This window comes from Xenopus tropicalis, chromosome 9 (genome assembly GCF_000004195.4).
Source record: "Xenopus tropicalis strain Nigerian chromosome 9, UCB_Xtro_10.0, whole genome shotgun sequence".
Lineage (NCBI taxonomy): Eukaryota > Metazoa > Chordata > Amphibia > Anura > Pipidae > Xenopus > Xenopus tropicalis.
Window position 1 is genome coordinate 49,143,252 of NC_030685.2, and position 15,576 is coordinate 49,158,827.

General features: G+C 36.8%; 1 protein-coding gene across 1 annotated transcript in view; it reads right to left on the reverse strand.

Moving 5' to 3' along the window:
* pikfyve (phosphoinositide kinase, FYVE finger containing) overlaps positions 1-15,576 on the reverse strand; it is a gene marked incomplete at its 3' end in the record, with an annotated part of 124,852 nt that overhangs the window by 22,208 nt on the left and 87,068 nt on the right. The window contains 6 exon segments of the mRNA NM_001375305.1: positions 1,199-1,363; positions 4,157-4,251; positions 6,232-6,315; positions 6,486-6,581; positions 6,989-7,109; positions 9,342-9,494. Of these exon segments, the coding sequence (NP_001362234.1) occupies positions 1,199-1,363; positions 4,157-4,251; positions 6,232-6,315; positions 6,486-6,581; positions 6,989-7,109; positions 9,342-9,494 (714 nt within the window).

Below are 15,576 nucleotides of genomic sequence, written 5' to 3' on the forward strand. Positions count from 1 at the left end.
TGCATTTTGGCCAAAAAGTTCCATTTTGGTCTCATCGGACCAGAGCACCTTCTTCCACATGTTTGCCGTGTCCCCCACATGGCTTGTGGCAAACTGCAAACGGGACTTCTTATGGTTTTCTTTTAACAATGGTTTTCTTCTTGCCACTCTTCCATAAAGACCAACTTTGTGCAGTGCACGACTAATAGTTGTCCTAAGGACAGATTCCCCCACCTGAGCTGTAGATCTCTGAAGCTCGTCCAGAGTCACCATGGGCCTCTTGGCTGCATTTCTGATCAGCGCTCTCCTTGTTCGGCCTGTGAGTTTAGGTGGACGGCCTTGTCTTGGTAGGTTTACAGTTGTGCCATACTCCTTCCATTTCTGAATGATCGCTTGAACAGTGCTCTGTGGGATGTTCAAGGCTTTGGAAATCTTTTTGTAGCCTAAGCCTGCTTTAAATTTCTCAATAACTTTATCCCTGACATGTCTGGTGTGTTCTTTGGACTTCATGCTGTTGTTGCTCCCAATATTCTCTGAGGCCGTCACAGAGCAGCTGTATTTGTACTGACATTAGATTACACACAGGTGCACTCTATTTAGTCATTAGCACTCATCAGGCAATGTCTATGGGCAACTGACTGCACTCAGACCAAAGGGGGCTGAATAATTACGCACACCCCACTTTGCAGTTATTTATTTGTAAAAAATGTTTGGAATCATGTATGATTTTCATTCCATTTCTCACGTGTACACCACTTTGTATTGGTCTTTCATGTGGAATTCCAATAAAATTGATTCATGTTTGTGGCTGTAATGTGACAAAATGTGGAAAAGTTCAAGGGGGCCGAATACTTTTGCAAGCCACTGTATATCATTGCAATAGAGAACTTTTATTGATTTGTACTGGGAGAGAGACTGTATTGCATGACTAAAATGTAACTTTTTTTATTTATTTAAAAATGTATGCCATTCTATAGTGATGTGCAGGTTGACTATTTTTTAACCAACACCCAGTCAAACTTCAGCAGCCCAATTAAGAAATGCAAGTACAAGTATACCTGGTCTGGCCAAGGTAACCAATTTAGTCGTTTTATCTGCAGTCATACAAGTAAGCACATAGTACAGCATGAAAAAACTCCTGATACAGGAGCAGCTCTTGATTATGAGATCTTTCTATTCTTGATTATTTCATAAGTGGAAGATGTTTTTGATACAATACCTTGTGGTTCTGTTGCTTGGCTTTCTGCACCCTCTTTGCCAGTCTGGCCTACTTGGTAATAAGCACTATCTGCGCCTCGCAATGTTTCTTTTCTCTGTGCAGACAAGTCTGGGCTTTTCCCTCCAGTACCACGGAAGAAGGATAGAACCCCTGAAGGCTTTTTGCCTAAAATGAATAAATTAAAACATACATGTAGGAATTGTTAAAGTGCTGTTCAAAATAGTTTACAACCATGCATGAGCAACATACACATTAGACAGTTTCTGTTCTAGTATTTTAATTGGACTAAGAGAGAGTTTAAAGAAAAGAAAAAAAAAGGTTTTCCAGCAGTTCAAATTCTACCACATTTATTGGTAAATGTTCATGACAGTAATAAAAGGGCTTTTAACAAACTGACATCTTTATCACATAAGATCGATGTGTCAAAATGTGTTTAACTGTTTTGATAAGAGTTAACAGCGAAATCCGTAAGCCCCAGTAAATTATGAGTAATGTTTTAAAATAAATTGCAAGTTAATGAATAGCTTCGACACTGGAAAAGAGACTCTTAAAGGGGGAGTAAATTATTGCTTCTTCACCTAAGAAGCATATTTACAACACACTTCAGTTAGAAAATCTTTACCATTCCTTTAAAATAAGCGATTTTCTGCAATTCAATTCACCGTTCATCTCCCCTCCCTCTGGAAGCTGATTGCAGAAATCCTTTTGACAGCTGTCCAGCTAGAGCAGAGAGAAATGACCAGCGCTGCTTTGCATTCCAAAGGGCAAAGAAGTAGAGTGGGTTTGTTTCTCACAGAGTTTAGCCTCAATGATAAACAAACATAAAAATCTGAAAATTGCTTATTTTAAAGAAACTATACTTTCTGATGGAAGTATATTGCAAATATGCTTCTTTTTTAAGTGAAGAAGAGGTAGATGCAATATATTTTTTTGCCTTTGAGGGTTTATAAATCACCCCACTAAGGCTAAGTGATACAATTGCACGGTGCCAGGTGTAAAAACTTAGGGGTTGTTGTAAATTATCAAGCAGGAAATGAAGTTCACTCGTCACAGAAGCTGATGCTATGGGGCTTATTATTAAATTTAGATACAAACTGCAATGACTGCAAGGTAAATCTGAAGTACTTGCATCATGACTTTATTATTCTATATATACAGTATATTGTAAGTTAATCGCTATGCTCAGGCAACTGACAGTACCACAGAGCATGTGTTGTGAATTAGCAGAAACGTTGGTGAGCTACAGGGGGCATACTTGGTGTTAGAGATTTTCACTGCTAAAGGGCTGTGGTTGCCTTAGGCTAGTAAGAACCCCAAACCATAAGGAGCGTAATTTCTTAGTCATTTTTAGTCACAAAGTGTTGCAACAAGTACTGGTCTTGTGATGCCCCCAAATTATGCTGTGTAGGCAGATTAATAATAGTGCTTGCACAAGCAGAAACTCTCACTATAAAGGGAACTATACGACCTCCTATATACTTCAGTTCAGAATGCAAAGGGTTCAAGCAAAATGCAAGCAAAAAGTCATCATATGGTTAGGAATTGATAATTTATTAGGATCAGCACATTTTACATACACAGGTGGAACATATTATTGCAAATGATTTTCTGTGAGTTTTACATGAGTGTACGACCTGATAGCCATTAACATTCTTATGAAAAAAAACGCTATAAAGCAGAAAATCAAAGTGTGGCCCCCTGAAGTAAAATAGATAGCCCCCTTTCACAGTGACTTAATTTTCTGTTATTTGAGCTTCAATGGTAAAATTAGTGCTACAGTAAATTTACACAGCCATTTTTTCATAAGCACTCACCAAGCTCATGTACCTCCCCTTTTCTTGCTTTGTTAGTTACTTTTGACATAATATTAGCATCTCACCTGTTATATATGGTATAAAAATTAAAGTACAGGTATGAGATTCATTATACAGAAACCAGTTATGCTGAAAGCTCAGAATTGCAAAATGGGCATTTTCCATATAGCTTATTCATTTTTAAAAATGATTTGCCTTAAATCCTACCTAACCCATTATCCAGAAAGCTCTGAATAATGGAGCGGCCATCTCCCAAAGCAAATAATTCTAATTTTTAATGATTAAATGATTTCTTTTTTCTCTATAGTAATAAAACAGTAGCTTGTACTTGATCCAAACTAAAATATAATGAATCGTGATTGGAGGCAAAGCAATCCAACTGGGTTTATTTAATGGTTGAACAATGTTTAGTAGGCCTTAAGGTATGAAGATCCAAATTAGGCAAAGATCACTTATCTGGAAAACCCTAGATCCCAAGCATTCTGGATAATAGGTCCAATACCATTATCTTGTACTTGATCCTAACCAAGCTGCATGAATTCATACTGGTAGAAAAACAAGCGGATTGTTTATTTCATGTTTAAAGATTTTAAGCTGACCTATAGTATGATTATCAAAATTATGGAAAATCCCTTATTGGAAAATCCCAGGTCCTGAACATTCTGGATAATAAACCTTATACTTGTATTTAAAACCCTGGATTCTTTGTTTACACACAGTTTGTATTCACTTGATGTGCAACACCTCTGCTAGTGCCACAATTGGTAATATCCTATAGAGGATTTTAGCTGTTCCACTACAAAACCCTTACAGCAAAATATTACCATATATTTCAATTTCTGAGAAAAAATAGTAAATGCAATTCAGTTATAAAAAGGCTCTCAAATGGAGGAGCCTGGGCAAGATGTGGCATTTCTGGAGATTTGTATTACTTCCAGCATGCACAAAACCTACTTTAAGTACTAAATAGCAGATATTTTTCCTAAGGCATATACAGTACTGAGTTAAAAGCAGATGTTGTACATGTAGAAAATTGTCTTCAATATCTTTTTATTTATTTATTTTATTTTCTTCAAGCCCATGCAAATCACCCATATTTAAACTGGCCTATGCACTCCCATTCTAAGGGCTGCAGGAGACTTACTCTGAGATTCTGGTTCCGTAGGACGGTTTGACTGGACAGAGGAAGCATCTGATGCTCTTGAAGGGCTGCTAGTTTTTGGTCTACTGTCAACCAAGCTGCAAACATAAAAAAACAAAGTTAATCTGCAAAATATATATCTTATAGCAGTTCTCGATAACAATGTATCTTATAAAGAAACATCTTATGTGAGAAACACTTTTTTATTTTTTAAGCTTTTTAATGAAAAATATTATTTTCTAGTAGAATGTAGCACTGGATAATCTCAAAGGAAAACTGCTATTTTTAGCAGTAAAGCCTGCCTTTTGCAGTATAAGGCACTAAACGCACAAAAACCAGGGGTACATATGTGCTGTTATATCAGCCAATAAATGTTATAAATATCTGTCTTTTACTTTCACATTTCTTCCTGTAGTAGTAAGAACCTGCATTATATCCAGTCAAGTGATCAGCCAGAAACCCAAATAACATTACAAAATGGTAGCTCAAGGTAAAACATATAAATGGACAATGTTTACTGACATTGATATAACATATAATTTTCGCTAGGCTACTTATTTAAGTGTAAAACCGATTCAAACAGTGAGCCAGAAAAAAGTCAATCAGATACCCTGAAGACAGACTGTCAAATCCAAAATATGTAGAATGCCACTGGAGTGCAGAAGGTCTAGCATGTTATCTGAGAACACCTTCTCTTATATCAGCTGATACGATTGTTCAGTTTGAGATTTGAATATACTGTCTGGAAGCGTGAGTGGCAAACATTAAAGGGATCATTTACTAAGTGCAGGTCAGGGTGCGCAGTGAAACAAAATGCGCACAAACTGTATTTTTTTTTGTTTTGCACTTTGTGCCATGCCCTGCACTTTTTTTTGATTTGCCACACATATCTGCACTCCAAAACACAAAAACACAGTACAATGACCTGTGTTTTTCTCATGAATACAGTGCAGCCTGAGTTCAGCAGGGTTGCATTTCTAAAGGGTGAGTGGGAGGATAAACATAGGCTGGCAGAAGCAGGCTACAATAGAGGCCTGTGCTTATCACATGGAAGAACAGGGCTCCTTTGCCCTGTTTTTCCTTTTGGTAGTAAATCTTGTTTTTTACTAAACCAAAACATGTCACTAAGTCAGGAATTAGAAAAAAAATTACCTGGTTTGGGGGGCACTGAGAGCAACATCCAAGGGGTTGGTGAGCAACATGTTGCTCAAGAGCCACTGTTTGGGGATCACTGGCCAAAGGCATCAGGAAATATATCAGGAAAGGTTTTAGGGTACAGAAGTGGAAAAATATCCCATAGAAGATTTGGGGAAAGTAGTGGTAGAAGAGTGGAGTAAATAAAGCTCTATAGTATAGCTGAATAGTTAGGACAAAGACGAGAGGCTAAGCTAACTAGTGCATATATGTAATGCAAAAGAGGTAGATAAGAGTCAAGTCACCCTAATTTTGGTTAGAACCTAACCCATCCTATGAATTGAACTCTCTCTCCGAAGTGCTCCAGCACGTCCCAAAGAGAGTCCTTCTCCGTAGAACTGAAAAATTTTGCCAAGGCAACAACATGCTATTTCATAAGCTTCATCTATTGTCTACTTACAAGCCAATAATAGCATCTTGTGAGCAAGCTTAGACAGTCATCTACCAGTAGGTTATAGTGGAGCCTAATTTGATAGGGATTTAGGTAAAAGTGGAGCCTCATCTATTAGGGATTGAGGTAAAGACCTCTATTTGTTCCACATAGGGCAGGATATCTGATACGGCCAAAGGCAAATCTATTCTTAAGATGGCTGAACAGATACGGGACCCCTTTTCTGGAACCCCTTAACCATAAAGTCCTGAATTACAGAAAGGTCGTCTTCTGCAGATAATAGATCCTATACCTGTATATGGTAGAGAACAGCATGAGAAAGTTTGTTGGGTGGCTGTTTCTAATGCCACACATCTGTCCACAAAGCGACCACAGGTTTGTGGAACTATTGTGGGTAGAGTTTAATTTGTCTACAGACAGACAGGCAGTTTACATCAACAGCTGATGACAGTTTGCTCTAAGAAAAGATAATGGAAATATCTGCTATACATACTTAACAGGCAGAGCACATTCTTCTGAACAGCTCTTTGATGCTGTTTTTGATAACTCATCCAAAGCATTTTTGTATTCTTTACAGCTAAATGAAAAAGAAAAAAAAAAGTAAAAAACAATGATATATTTCAAAATGTAAATCTAAGCTTGAGAAAAATCAAGTAATATTGTCACATTATTTGAAATGCATAAGAGGTAATGGTGTTCAGCCCTCTTCCTAATTTACAACAGGCTTAAAAAAAAACTTGTATATACCTGAGAGCAAATGCTATGATGGAACTGGGCTCTTTCTCACATACAGCAATAGGAACTCGTTCATGTTCATACATCAGGTAGTGTTTATCTGGATCACTGAGTTGTTAAATTTAAAAGAAGATAAAAGAAAAGAAAATTCAGAAATGATTTAAACAGAACAGACAGTTCACAGGTCTATAAAAATTGAGCCCCAATGTAACATACAGGTTACCTTCTTAGCGCCAAGATCAGTACTTTTATAGAGGAAACTGTTATTTACAAACAAAATGCAATGTTTTTGGACACATATCACCTCAAATGTACTGTTTTTTCTACAATTCTACAATGTTCCATTGCATGCAGTGGGTCAAGTGGGGTTTCTTAAGGCAACCGACAAAAATATTGCTGCAAATATAGAAATTTGGATTCCAATAATCATTTTCTTTGGTGTGACTGGTTTTATAACTACGTTCCATAAATAAAAAAAAAGAGGGCCATGTATGACCTGACACAGCAGTACTTACAAAGGGGGTAAAATTGGGTTGTAGCTGTTTCCTGGGAGAAGATTTGCAAATATTGTTTTCATGGTGGATTTCTCCTTAACCTGGCTGTCTGTAGATCCCAATAAGTGACCATCAAACACATCTAAATGAAAATAAGAAAACTGTAAACCAGGGTACAATTTACAATTGTAGATATATCCAAATCCACATTTTCTGGGTAAACATGCATTTTTATCTATCGAAGCTTGAGTGTCTCTTGATTTATCACCAATGGCTATTGTGACATCCATTTTTATGTAATAAGTGCAATTGCTATCTCGAGAGAATGTTAACTCCATGAAATAAAACTTCAGTTGGTACTAAGTGGTGCAAAGTGCAAAAAAAAACCAAAAAAACAAAACAGGTGAAAATCAGCAGCAACAGTTGTACCTGACAGTCAATGGTATGCTGGCAAATTATAACTTATTATGCAGTCCATCTCAGTATAGGGTGATCAGATCGCTTGAAAATTCAGGGACACACCTAGAAATTCCAGCCAGCGGGACTGAACCGATCTCAGCATGCCTCTAACGTATAAGTTATTCAAAAGGCACAAACATGATTGCCTGTGGATGCAAGGTTCATCCAAAGCTGTGTACTTAATGCAAGCCTATATAGCACACATATAGTACACGACTATTTTGAGCTGAGGGGAAGATTTTTTGTCACCACCAGACTAGCACCTGGGTTACTCTTCTCAGATCACTCAACCCTCATGCTGAAATAAAATGCCTGGGGACTAGGCAGATCATTTAATTGACAGCAATTTAAATCTCCTAGCTTGTCCCATACAGCTCCCTTCTTTTTATAAATAGGGTCCATTTGAAAGGTCTTTATGTAATACAGCCATAAGCACTCAAAGAAAAGCTGCACTGAGTCCTCTATCAAAAGAAGCATAATTTTTTGTCTACTTTTTTGTAAACATGTTCTTCAGTACCTGACTTCCTCTCTCAGAAAAATCCTTAATTCCTGGGACCAGAGTCTGCGCAGCTCTCCTCTCTCCCTTCTCCTGCTCCCCGCTCCCATAAGAATGAATAAACCACACTCCCCACTCCCTTAGAAATTTGTAATCTGAGCTACCAATGGCTAGAGCTACAGCACGAAGCTACCAAACTAAAATGGCAGCTGCAATCTTAAACAGAGGGAGCTTCTAGGGTTCTTTACTCAGGTATGGTAAAGTTTTCTGCAAAAATAAATATAGCATTCTAGGTAGCACTAATGTGGCGAATCTATTGGCAGTAAAATGTCAAAATGATTTTCCTCCTTTAAGGCAATAAATAAAAATAAAAATAGTAATTATACTGCAACAAAAAATTAAGATTCAAACAAATAAAATTATTATTGGTGTGACTTGCCCTTGCCATTAAGCACAATACCTACTCTTACATATATATGTAATATGTATATATATAAATATGTACAAACACTACACTCTGTACACACTTTAAGTTATGCTCATGTATTAACATTTTTTATTTAAATACAAAATCGTGGAAGATTAAAACTAATTAAGACAGAATATCATTTTTTATTTTTAGAAAAGGACCAACAGGCTTGCTGGGATGACGTAGTGCTAACGTAATGCTAACAAAAAATCTTTAGTGTTTAAAAGCAGTACTTATAGATACTATTCTTATCTGACATTTTTATTTCTTTCAAACATGACTATCCATATACATCCAGAGATGTTCTTTGCTAAAGAGGCTTTAAAATAATCAAAATGTGTACAGATCAATAGGACACATTGCTTGATAGCACTTAAAGACTGAATTCTTGACAGCAAGACATTAAAAAATGTCATGCATTAATTCAAAAGCAGCATACTGTGTTTAGAATGTGATTAATATGTTGTAGTAAAACTGCCCAGCAGAAAGTTTCTATAATTAAAACCATTGTGTTTTCACTGTAAGATGAAAGTAGCATCAGGTAATATTAAGAATTTTCTTTCCTAAAGGCACACTAAAACTATATTATGTTATATATATATATATATATATATATATATATATATATATATATATATATATATATATATATACACACACACAGTGGTACTGTTTATAGGTCACATTAGGTGGAAAAATGGAAATGCAAAAAGTACTGAAATTATTTATCTTTGTCTCATTTTTGTACAGCACAGGAACCTGACATTTTTCCAGGGGTGTGTAGACTTTTTATATCCACTGTATGATATATATATTATGCATATATTCTCCTTTGATGCAATTTACAGAAAACCCCAGTGCTTAGTGTTTAATGCATGCACTGTATGTGTGTATACATAGATAGATATCAGCCAAACTCTTAGATGAAGAAACAACTGAAAAATAGAAACCTTCACAGCTGCTGGTGGTGTCCATCTCGGTGGCACTTAGTGCTGTAAAGGTACCAGCAAACGACTGATCAGAAGCAAGATCAGGAGGGCTTGGTATCTGGAGATGGGAGGAGCCTGTGGAGCTCTGAGATAAGGTTGTCATAAAGCGATCTTCTGTCAAACACAAAAAACTGCATTACATTCAGTAAATGGATCTTTCTACTGATAACAGGTTTATTTCCCAAACTAAACAATTTGGACAATTACTATGAAACAAGGGAAAACACAAGTAGCTCTAATTTGAAACACACACATAAATGAACAGGTCATAAACCTCATACTTACGGCTGAATTATTTTCAAAATGCCTGGGTCAATATGAAAATACAAGAAAGCCTGTACTATTACTTATAACCCCCGTGGCACCTCCCAAATGCTGAAATACAAATGTCTCACCTATTTTTTATCATATGCTCTTTTACACATTATTTTGTTTGTATTATTATATACATTATTTTATTTTAGTCTGTAGGATAACCTATTTAAGATTAATATAACATGAAGGGATGAACTCAATGGCAGATTGTGTGTCCCACCAAATTAATTTCCTATACTTATAAACACTGAGTAGCTGTCATCAAACCATCTTCTTCAAGTAACAGTAGATATTCAGCATCAATTTTACCGAAGATCAGTCTGTCAAATATTATTATTATTATTTAATTCCACACAGGTGAAGCTAAACCTGAAGGAGCATAAAAGCTTTCCAGCTGGCATAAATAAAGATCCCTTTGTAAAGAATAAGTGAACAATTCAAGGATTTTTAAATGCATCACATAATTTAGTATACAAATAATCTAATGCAGTACTTAGGCACATGGGGGGGTTTAATATGGCGTGTAAAAATAAATTTTTTGGCTAAGTGTGGTATATTTACACAGCTTGAATTTTAAGACTAGAGATTTTTTTTTACCTATATAGAAATAATAATTGTACATTGCTTTGCTGCTCAAGTTTAGAAGGCAGGTAAGATTGAACACTAGCATTCTATTGTTGCCAGCTCCTGGTCAACTTGGTTTAAACCAATAGCTGGCAATTAACTTTTATTGCAGCACCTTATATGAGCCTAACCAACAAAAAGCCTGGGCCAATCAGATCACATCAATGGGGATACAGGCTGCCATGGAGAGGTCCACATCAATGAGTCAATATGGTCAATATGGAATTTTCAGTTGGGTAGGCCTGTTGGAAGGCCCATACAATTCGTCTGAACGGGCTGAATCAGCAGCTTACATCTGTCTACGTATGGTTACCTTTACAGCACTGTAGATTTACAGCACTGTGAATTTGGACAAGGTTTGGCCTTTTTCAGCAGGATTTGGTTAAATCCATGTGGCTGGCCGAACCATATCCTTAAAATCACATGACTTTCATGTCATCGTGCACAAAGCACCCGGTTCTCTTTTTCCATAGCTTTATTTACATATGCAATTTAGGATTCAGTTCGGTATTCACCCAAATCTTTCATAAAGTATTCAGGGTTCAGTTAAATCCCAAAACAGAGGATTTAAAAAAAGAGGCAAAAAAAATTTGTTTTCTTAATTCCCTTTTTACATTAACATTAAATCTAAAAGCTTCTTGAAATAGTATACCATAAATCATGTACAGGTGTAGGACCCATTATCCAGAATGCTTGGGATCAAGGGTATTCTGGATTCCATAATTTGGATCTCCATACCTTAAGTCTACTAAAAAATCAATAAAACATTAATTATACCCAACAGGACTGTTTTGTATCCAATAAGGTTTATTTATATCTTAGTTGGGATCAATTACAAGGTACTGTTTTATTACTACAGAGAAAAAGGAAATCATTTTTAAAATTCTGAATTATTTGATTAAAATGGTGTCTATGGGAGACTGGCTTTCCGGAGCTTTCTGGATAACTGGTTTCCAGATAAGGGATCCCCTACCTGTACTATAATCTATAACCTATGACATAGCATATACTTTACTAGTACAGTATAATTACAACAACAACAACAACAACTACAAACATTTGTAAAGCGCTTTTCTCCCGTAGGACCCAAAGCGCAATTACTATCATAACATGGAAATATGTAAACACCATATTATATTTCTACAAATATATGGCATTCATCACATTTAACAATGTGCACTTCTACTCTTTACTCCCATAAAATTAAATTTCACTGTTTCATTCATTTATAGTGATTTAGTTTATTGTGAGTTGTAAGCCAAAGCAGGGTCTGTTCTAGCACATATATACACTTCAAGTGTATCTAGCATTGAAACATTCTGGCATATCCATGAAGGGATCAAATGCATTTTTAAATCCTGAAAACTATTAAGTAGCAGCTATAATCATCCTGTTGTGACTGACACTTTATTTTGAGCTTTTATGTTACTATTGCATTTTTGTGTGTCTTACTTTTAAAGAGAAAATAAGAATGCTATTAAATGTGACAACCTTGTTACATGTCAGAAAATGTAACCAGGTTCTGGCTAAAGTATGTCAGGACTGCTATTGTGCAAAATGTCCTTTATGTTAGCGATCTGCAAGATTCTGCTGGGGCAGAAAATGATAGAAGTGATCTGACAAGGTAAGTATCTTTATATTGTTGGTACTTTGGCTTATCAATACTCCCAGCACGTTATACAGGACTGAACATAATGCCAAGAGTATGCTGAAACTAATATCAATAAGGGCAGACTTGAAACCATTCTATTTACTAAGGAAATTCAAGAATGTAATAAGATCTGTCTGCATAGGCCAGTAATATACTGCAATGCGCTCCAGGGTCCACGCCAATTAAACCGTTAACTGTTTCACTGCTTAAGCAAGTAGCCGTTTACTAAATAGATCACCCTGATATAAATCATAGACAATATTATATAGGAAATGTGTATTTAAATATGGAAAACTGTGGGAAAAAAAATCCAAGCAAGTAATGGCAATAATAAACAGAACATAGATTCTAAGAAAATAAATGATGATCAAGTAAGGAAACAGATGACATAAATATAAAGAAAAATGTGAGTAGAGAAGCTTCTTGGGAATATGTTGTTCCAAGGACAGTAAAACAATGAAAGGATATTTTCTATGCTGAGAATTAACCACTTAACTGTAACTGGGATTTCATACCCAGTTGCTAAGCTTGCTTCACTCCTGCTCACATTTATACATTAATGCACACACCTTCCTTAACTGCACATACTTAACAGTAATTTTGTGGTCACAACCCTAGCATGTTTATTAAGGTATAAAAATATTTGAAGTGACACTTTTCTGCTTGACTTTTGTGCCATGTAAGTACTGCTCTAGAAGGGGGTAATAATGTGACTTGAGAGGCAAATGACCCGTTATTACCAATAATTATAGTAGTAACAAAGCATTTATCTTTCAGCTCACCTTCTCAAAGGCTTACAGGTTATAAGCAGCCACAATAACAGATTTCTACATTTAAAGGTAGTGATTATTGGGATAATTGAGGGTGTTCTGTGTTATGTCACCTGCCAAGCTGGAAATTGCTTGAGAGACACACTACTCTAAATTCCTTAGTCTTCTGTTGCTCTGAGGGGAGAGGTTTATTCTCAAATTGACTTGGATAGCTGCTTTGTAAGTAGGTGCTCTTTAAAGAAAAAAGTTTGTTACAATCACTGGGGGTGCCAAATATTAGACACCCCCCCACCAGTGATTGTATTGACTTACCTTATATGCCGGACTGGTGCTCCTGTTAGCAGAAAACCACACAGGCCCGGGATTCATGGGACTGAGCGATCCTCTTCCTTCTCCTGTCTATCTTTGAAATCCTGGGGCCGAGTGAAAAAGCCGACTTTCTTGTTTAAAGGACTTGTACGGGCCAAACAAATTACTATGTCTAAATTCAAGGCTACCAAAAAAATCACCCTTTAGAGTGCCTTAAATACCTTAAATCGCATGTATGTAGGAGCTGTAAATCTGCATATCCGCAAACACTGCAAGATTACTTCTAAAGAAATTTCCCAGAGTGCCCTAGTCTTTCTCAAGACCAAGACAGTGATTCTGTGCAGTTGCGCTGTGCAGGAAACTGGAGCATGCGCATATTGTACCATCTTTCCCATTGCTGACCTCTTTAATGACAGCCCTTTAAACTACAGGCACCAATAAAATGCATAGTGATGCATGGCCATAGCAACGTGTGGTTTCAAACTAAAGTACATTCAATGTCATAGTGACATTACAGCATGCAAGAGAAATTATGTTGCCAGTCAGCGGGCAGGACTAGTGGCATCCGCCATATTAATGATGCACATAAAAAATGCCTGCAGATATTTCAGCGCTACAGAAATGAGCAGAATGAGCAAAGGAGGCACATTTCAGGGGAGTCATGGTAGCGATTAAGTAGAGAAAATGGGTAGGTTTCCTAAGTTGGATTTCAGCAAACCAAACTTTACATGTCCTTTAAGTTCAGCTTTTCACTCTACTGTACATGCACAAGTGGTGCAAAGGCAGAAGAAGGAAGAGGATTAGAACTCATTCTAATTTTTTTCCCTGTTCCTGTCTTTTAGCACTTTTACTAGAATAATAATACCTAGCAAAATTAAAAATCTGATGTCAATTTGACAGTCTGCCATATGCATGAAGATTTGGAACAAGAGTTCCAAAGTGCTTACCTTTCTGCCACATTAAAAGTTCAAATTAGAGATCTAATACAGTTGATTGCAACGCTGAGGTTGATTAACAATCTTTAAATAAGTCTTTTGATCAATGAGAAAACTCTAGCTAGGTCAGACAGTATTTGGGGAGAAAAACAGGAGCAGGATTATGAAACAGTCAGTTGGGTAGCCCTTAAAAGAAGTGGGTTATAGGGGATTATTAAGAAAGGTAAACTGTTTTCTTGATCGCTACAAGTAAACAGTTTCCTGCCTCTGGTGCCAGGGTCTGGCATGTGGTTAAACAGGTAGACAAAACATTGGGTAGAGCTGAACATGACCCAGCTGTCTTGGTACATATAGGTACTAATGATCTGTTCCATGTGCAACTTTAGTAAGCGAACGGGAACTAAATGTGTGACTAAAGTCAGCTTGAGCAATCATGAAAAAAACCCTGCGTGAGTTCCTTAACTCACGTGGGGATTCGGGGGCAAAAACCCTTGTTAAGGTGACGACACACTGTAAGATCCCCTCACTTGGTGAAGAACCGTTATTGGCAGCTGAAATTGTGTTGTGTATGGCTACTTTTAGTTGATGTATTTTTTACCATGGGGGCTTTCTCAAATAAAGAACCTAGAAGCTATTGATTTTTTTTTTTTATTTAATAAAGAGCTCTCTGGGAAAAATACCTCAACTAATAAAATTCTGCCCTTTGGTGCAAGAAACAAGAGTTTAAGTTTCTAGAATCAAAAAGTAAAAATGAATCAAACAGCTCCAGGCAGCATTTGAAAACTGCAGTGAATTTAAATGGCAGTCAGCACACTACATGTTAAATATAACCCAAAAATTTCTTTAAGTTTCTAGAACACTGGACTAATTTTTCCTTGGGGTACAATCTACAGTATATAACCACAATAGATTGCACCTTAAAGGACAATGAAAGGTAAATATAAATTAAAAGTAAGTCTAAAGGCATTCTTTTTAAGTACTTACTGCATATCTAAATTCCCAGATCCCTGCTTGCTTCTCTGAGATATGGTGCTGGCAGCCTACAGCAGTGTGAAGACTACAGTGACATCACTGAAATCTCTCTGCCCTTCCTATTCTCTGAGCATGTGTTGATCCTGTCTCCTGTTCTGAGCTACACATACCCACCAGCCAATCAGAAGCGGATCTGGCAGAGGGGGGGAGGGAATGAAACATGTGCAGTATGAAGCAAGGAGGGAAAAGAAGGGAGAATACCTTTTTAGAGATGGCTGCCTGTTCTAAAAAAATGTGAAGTAAGTGTGACTGAGTAAATATTTGATTAGGTGAGCCAAAAGTGTGGCGTTTTTACTAAACAATAGGAGGACTATTGGGCAGTATGCTTTTTAAATTTTGACTTGCATTCTGCTTTAATGGAAGGAGGTTTGCTGTGCTAGAAGAAACAAAGGCTAAAAGTCTAGAGGAATGTATAAAATAGGCCAGTATTGTCCAACTTCTGTGGTACAGAGGGCTGAAATTTTTCTGGCCTGCATGGTGGAGGGCCAATAATGGAAGCCAGTTTTTACCACTCCCATTTTTTAAACCGCACCCACTTCAAACCACACCCATGTTATCAC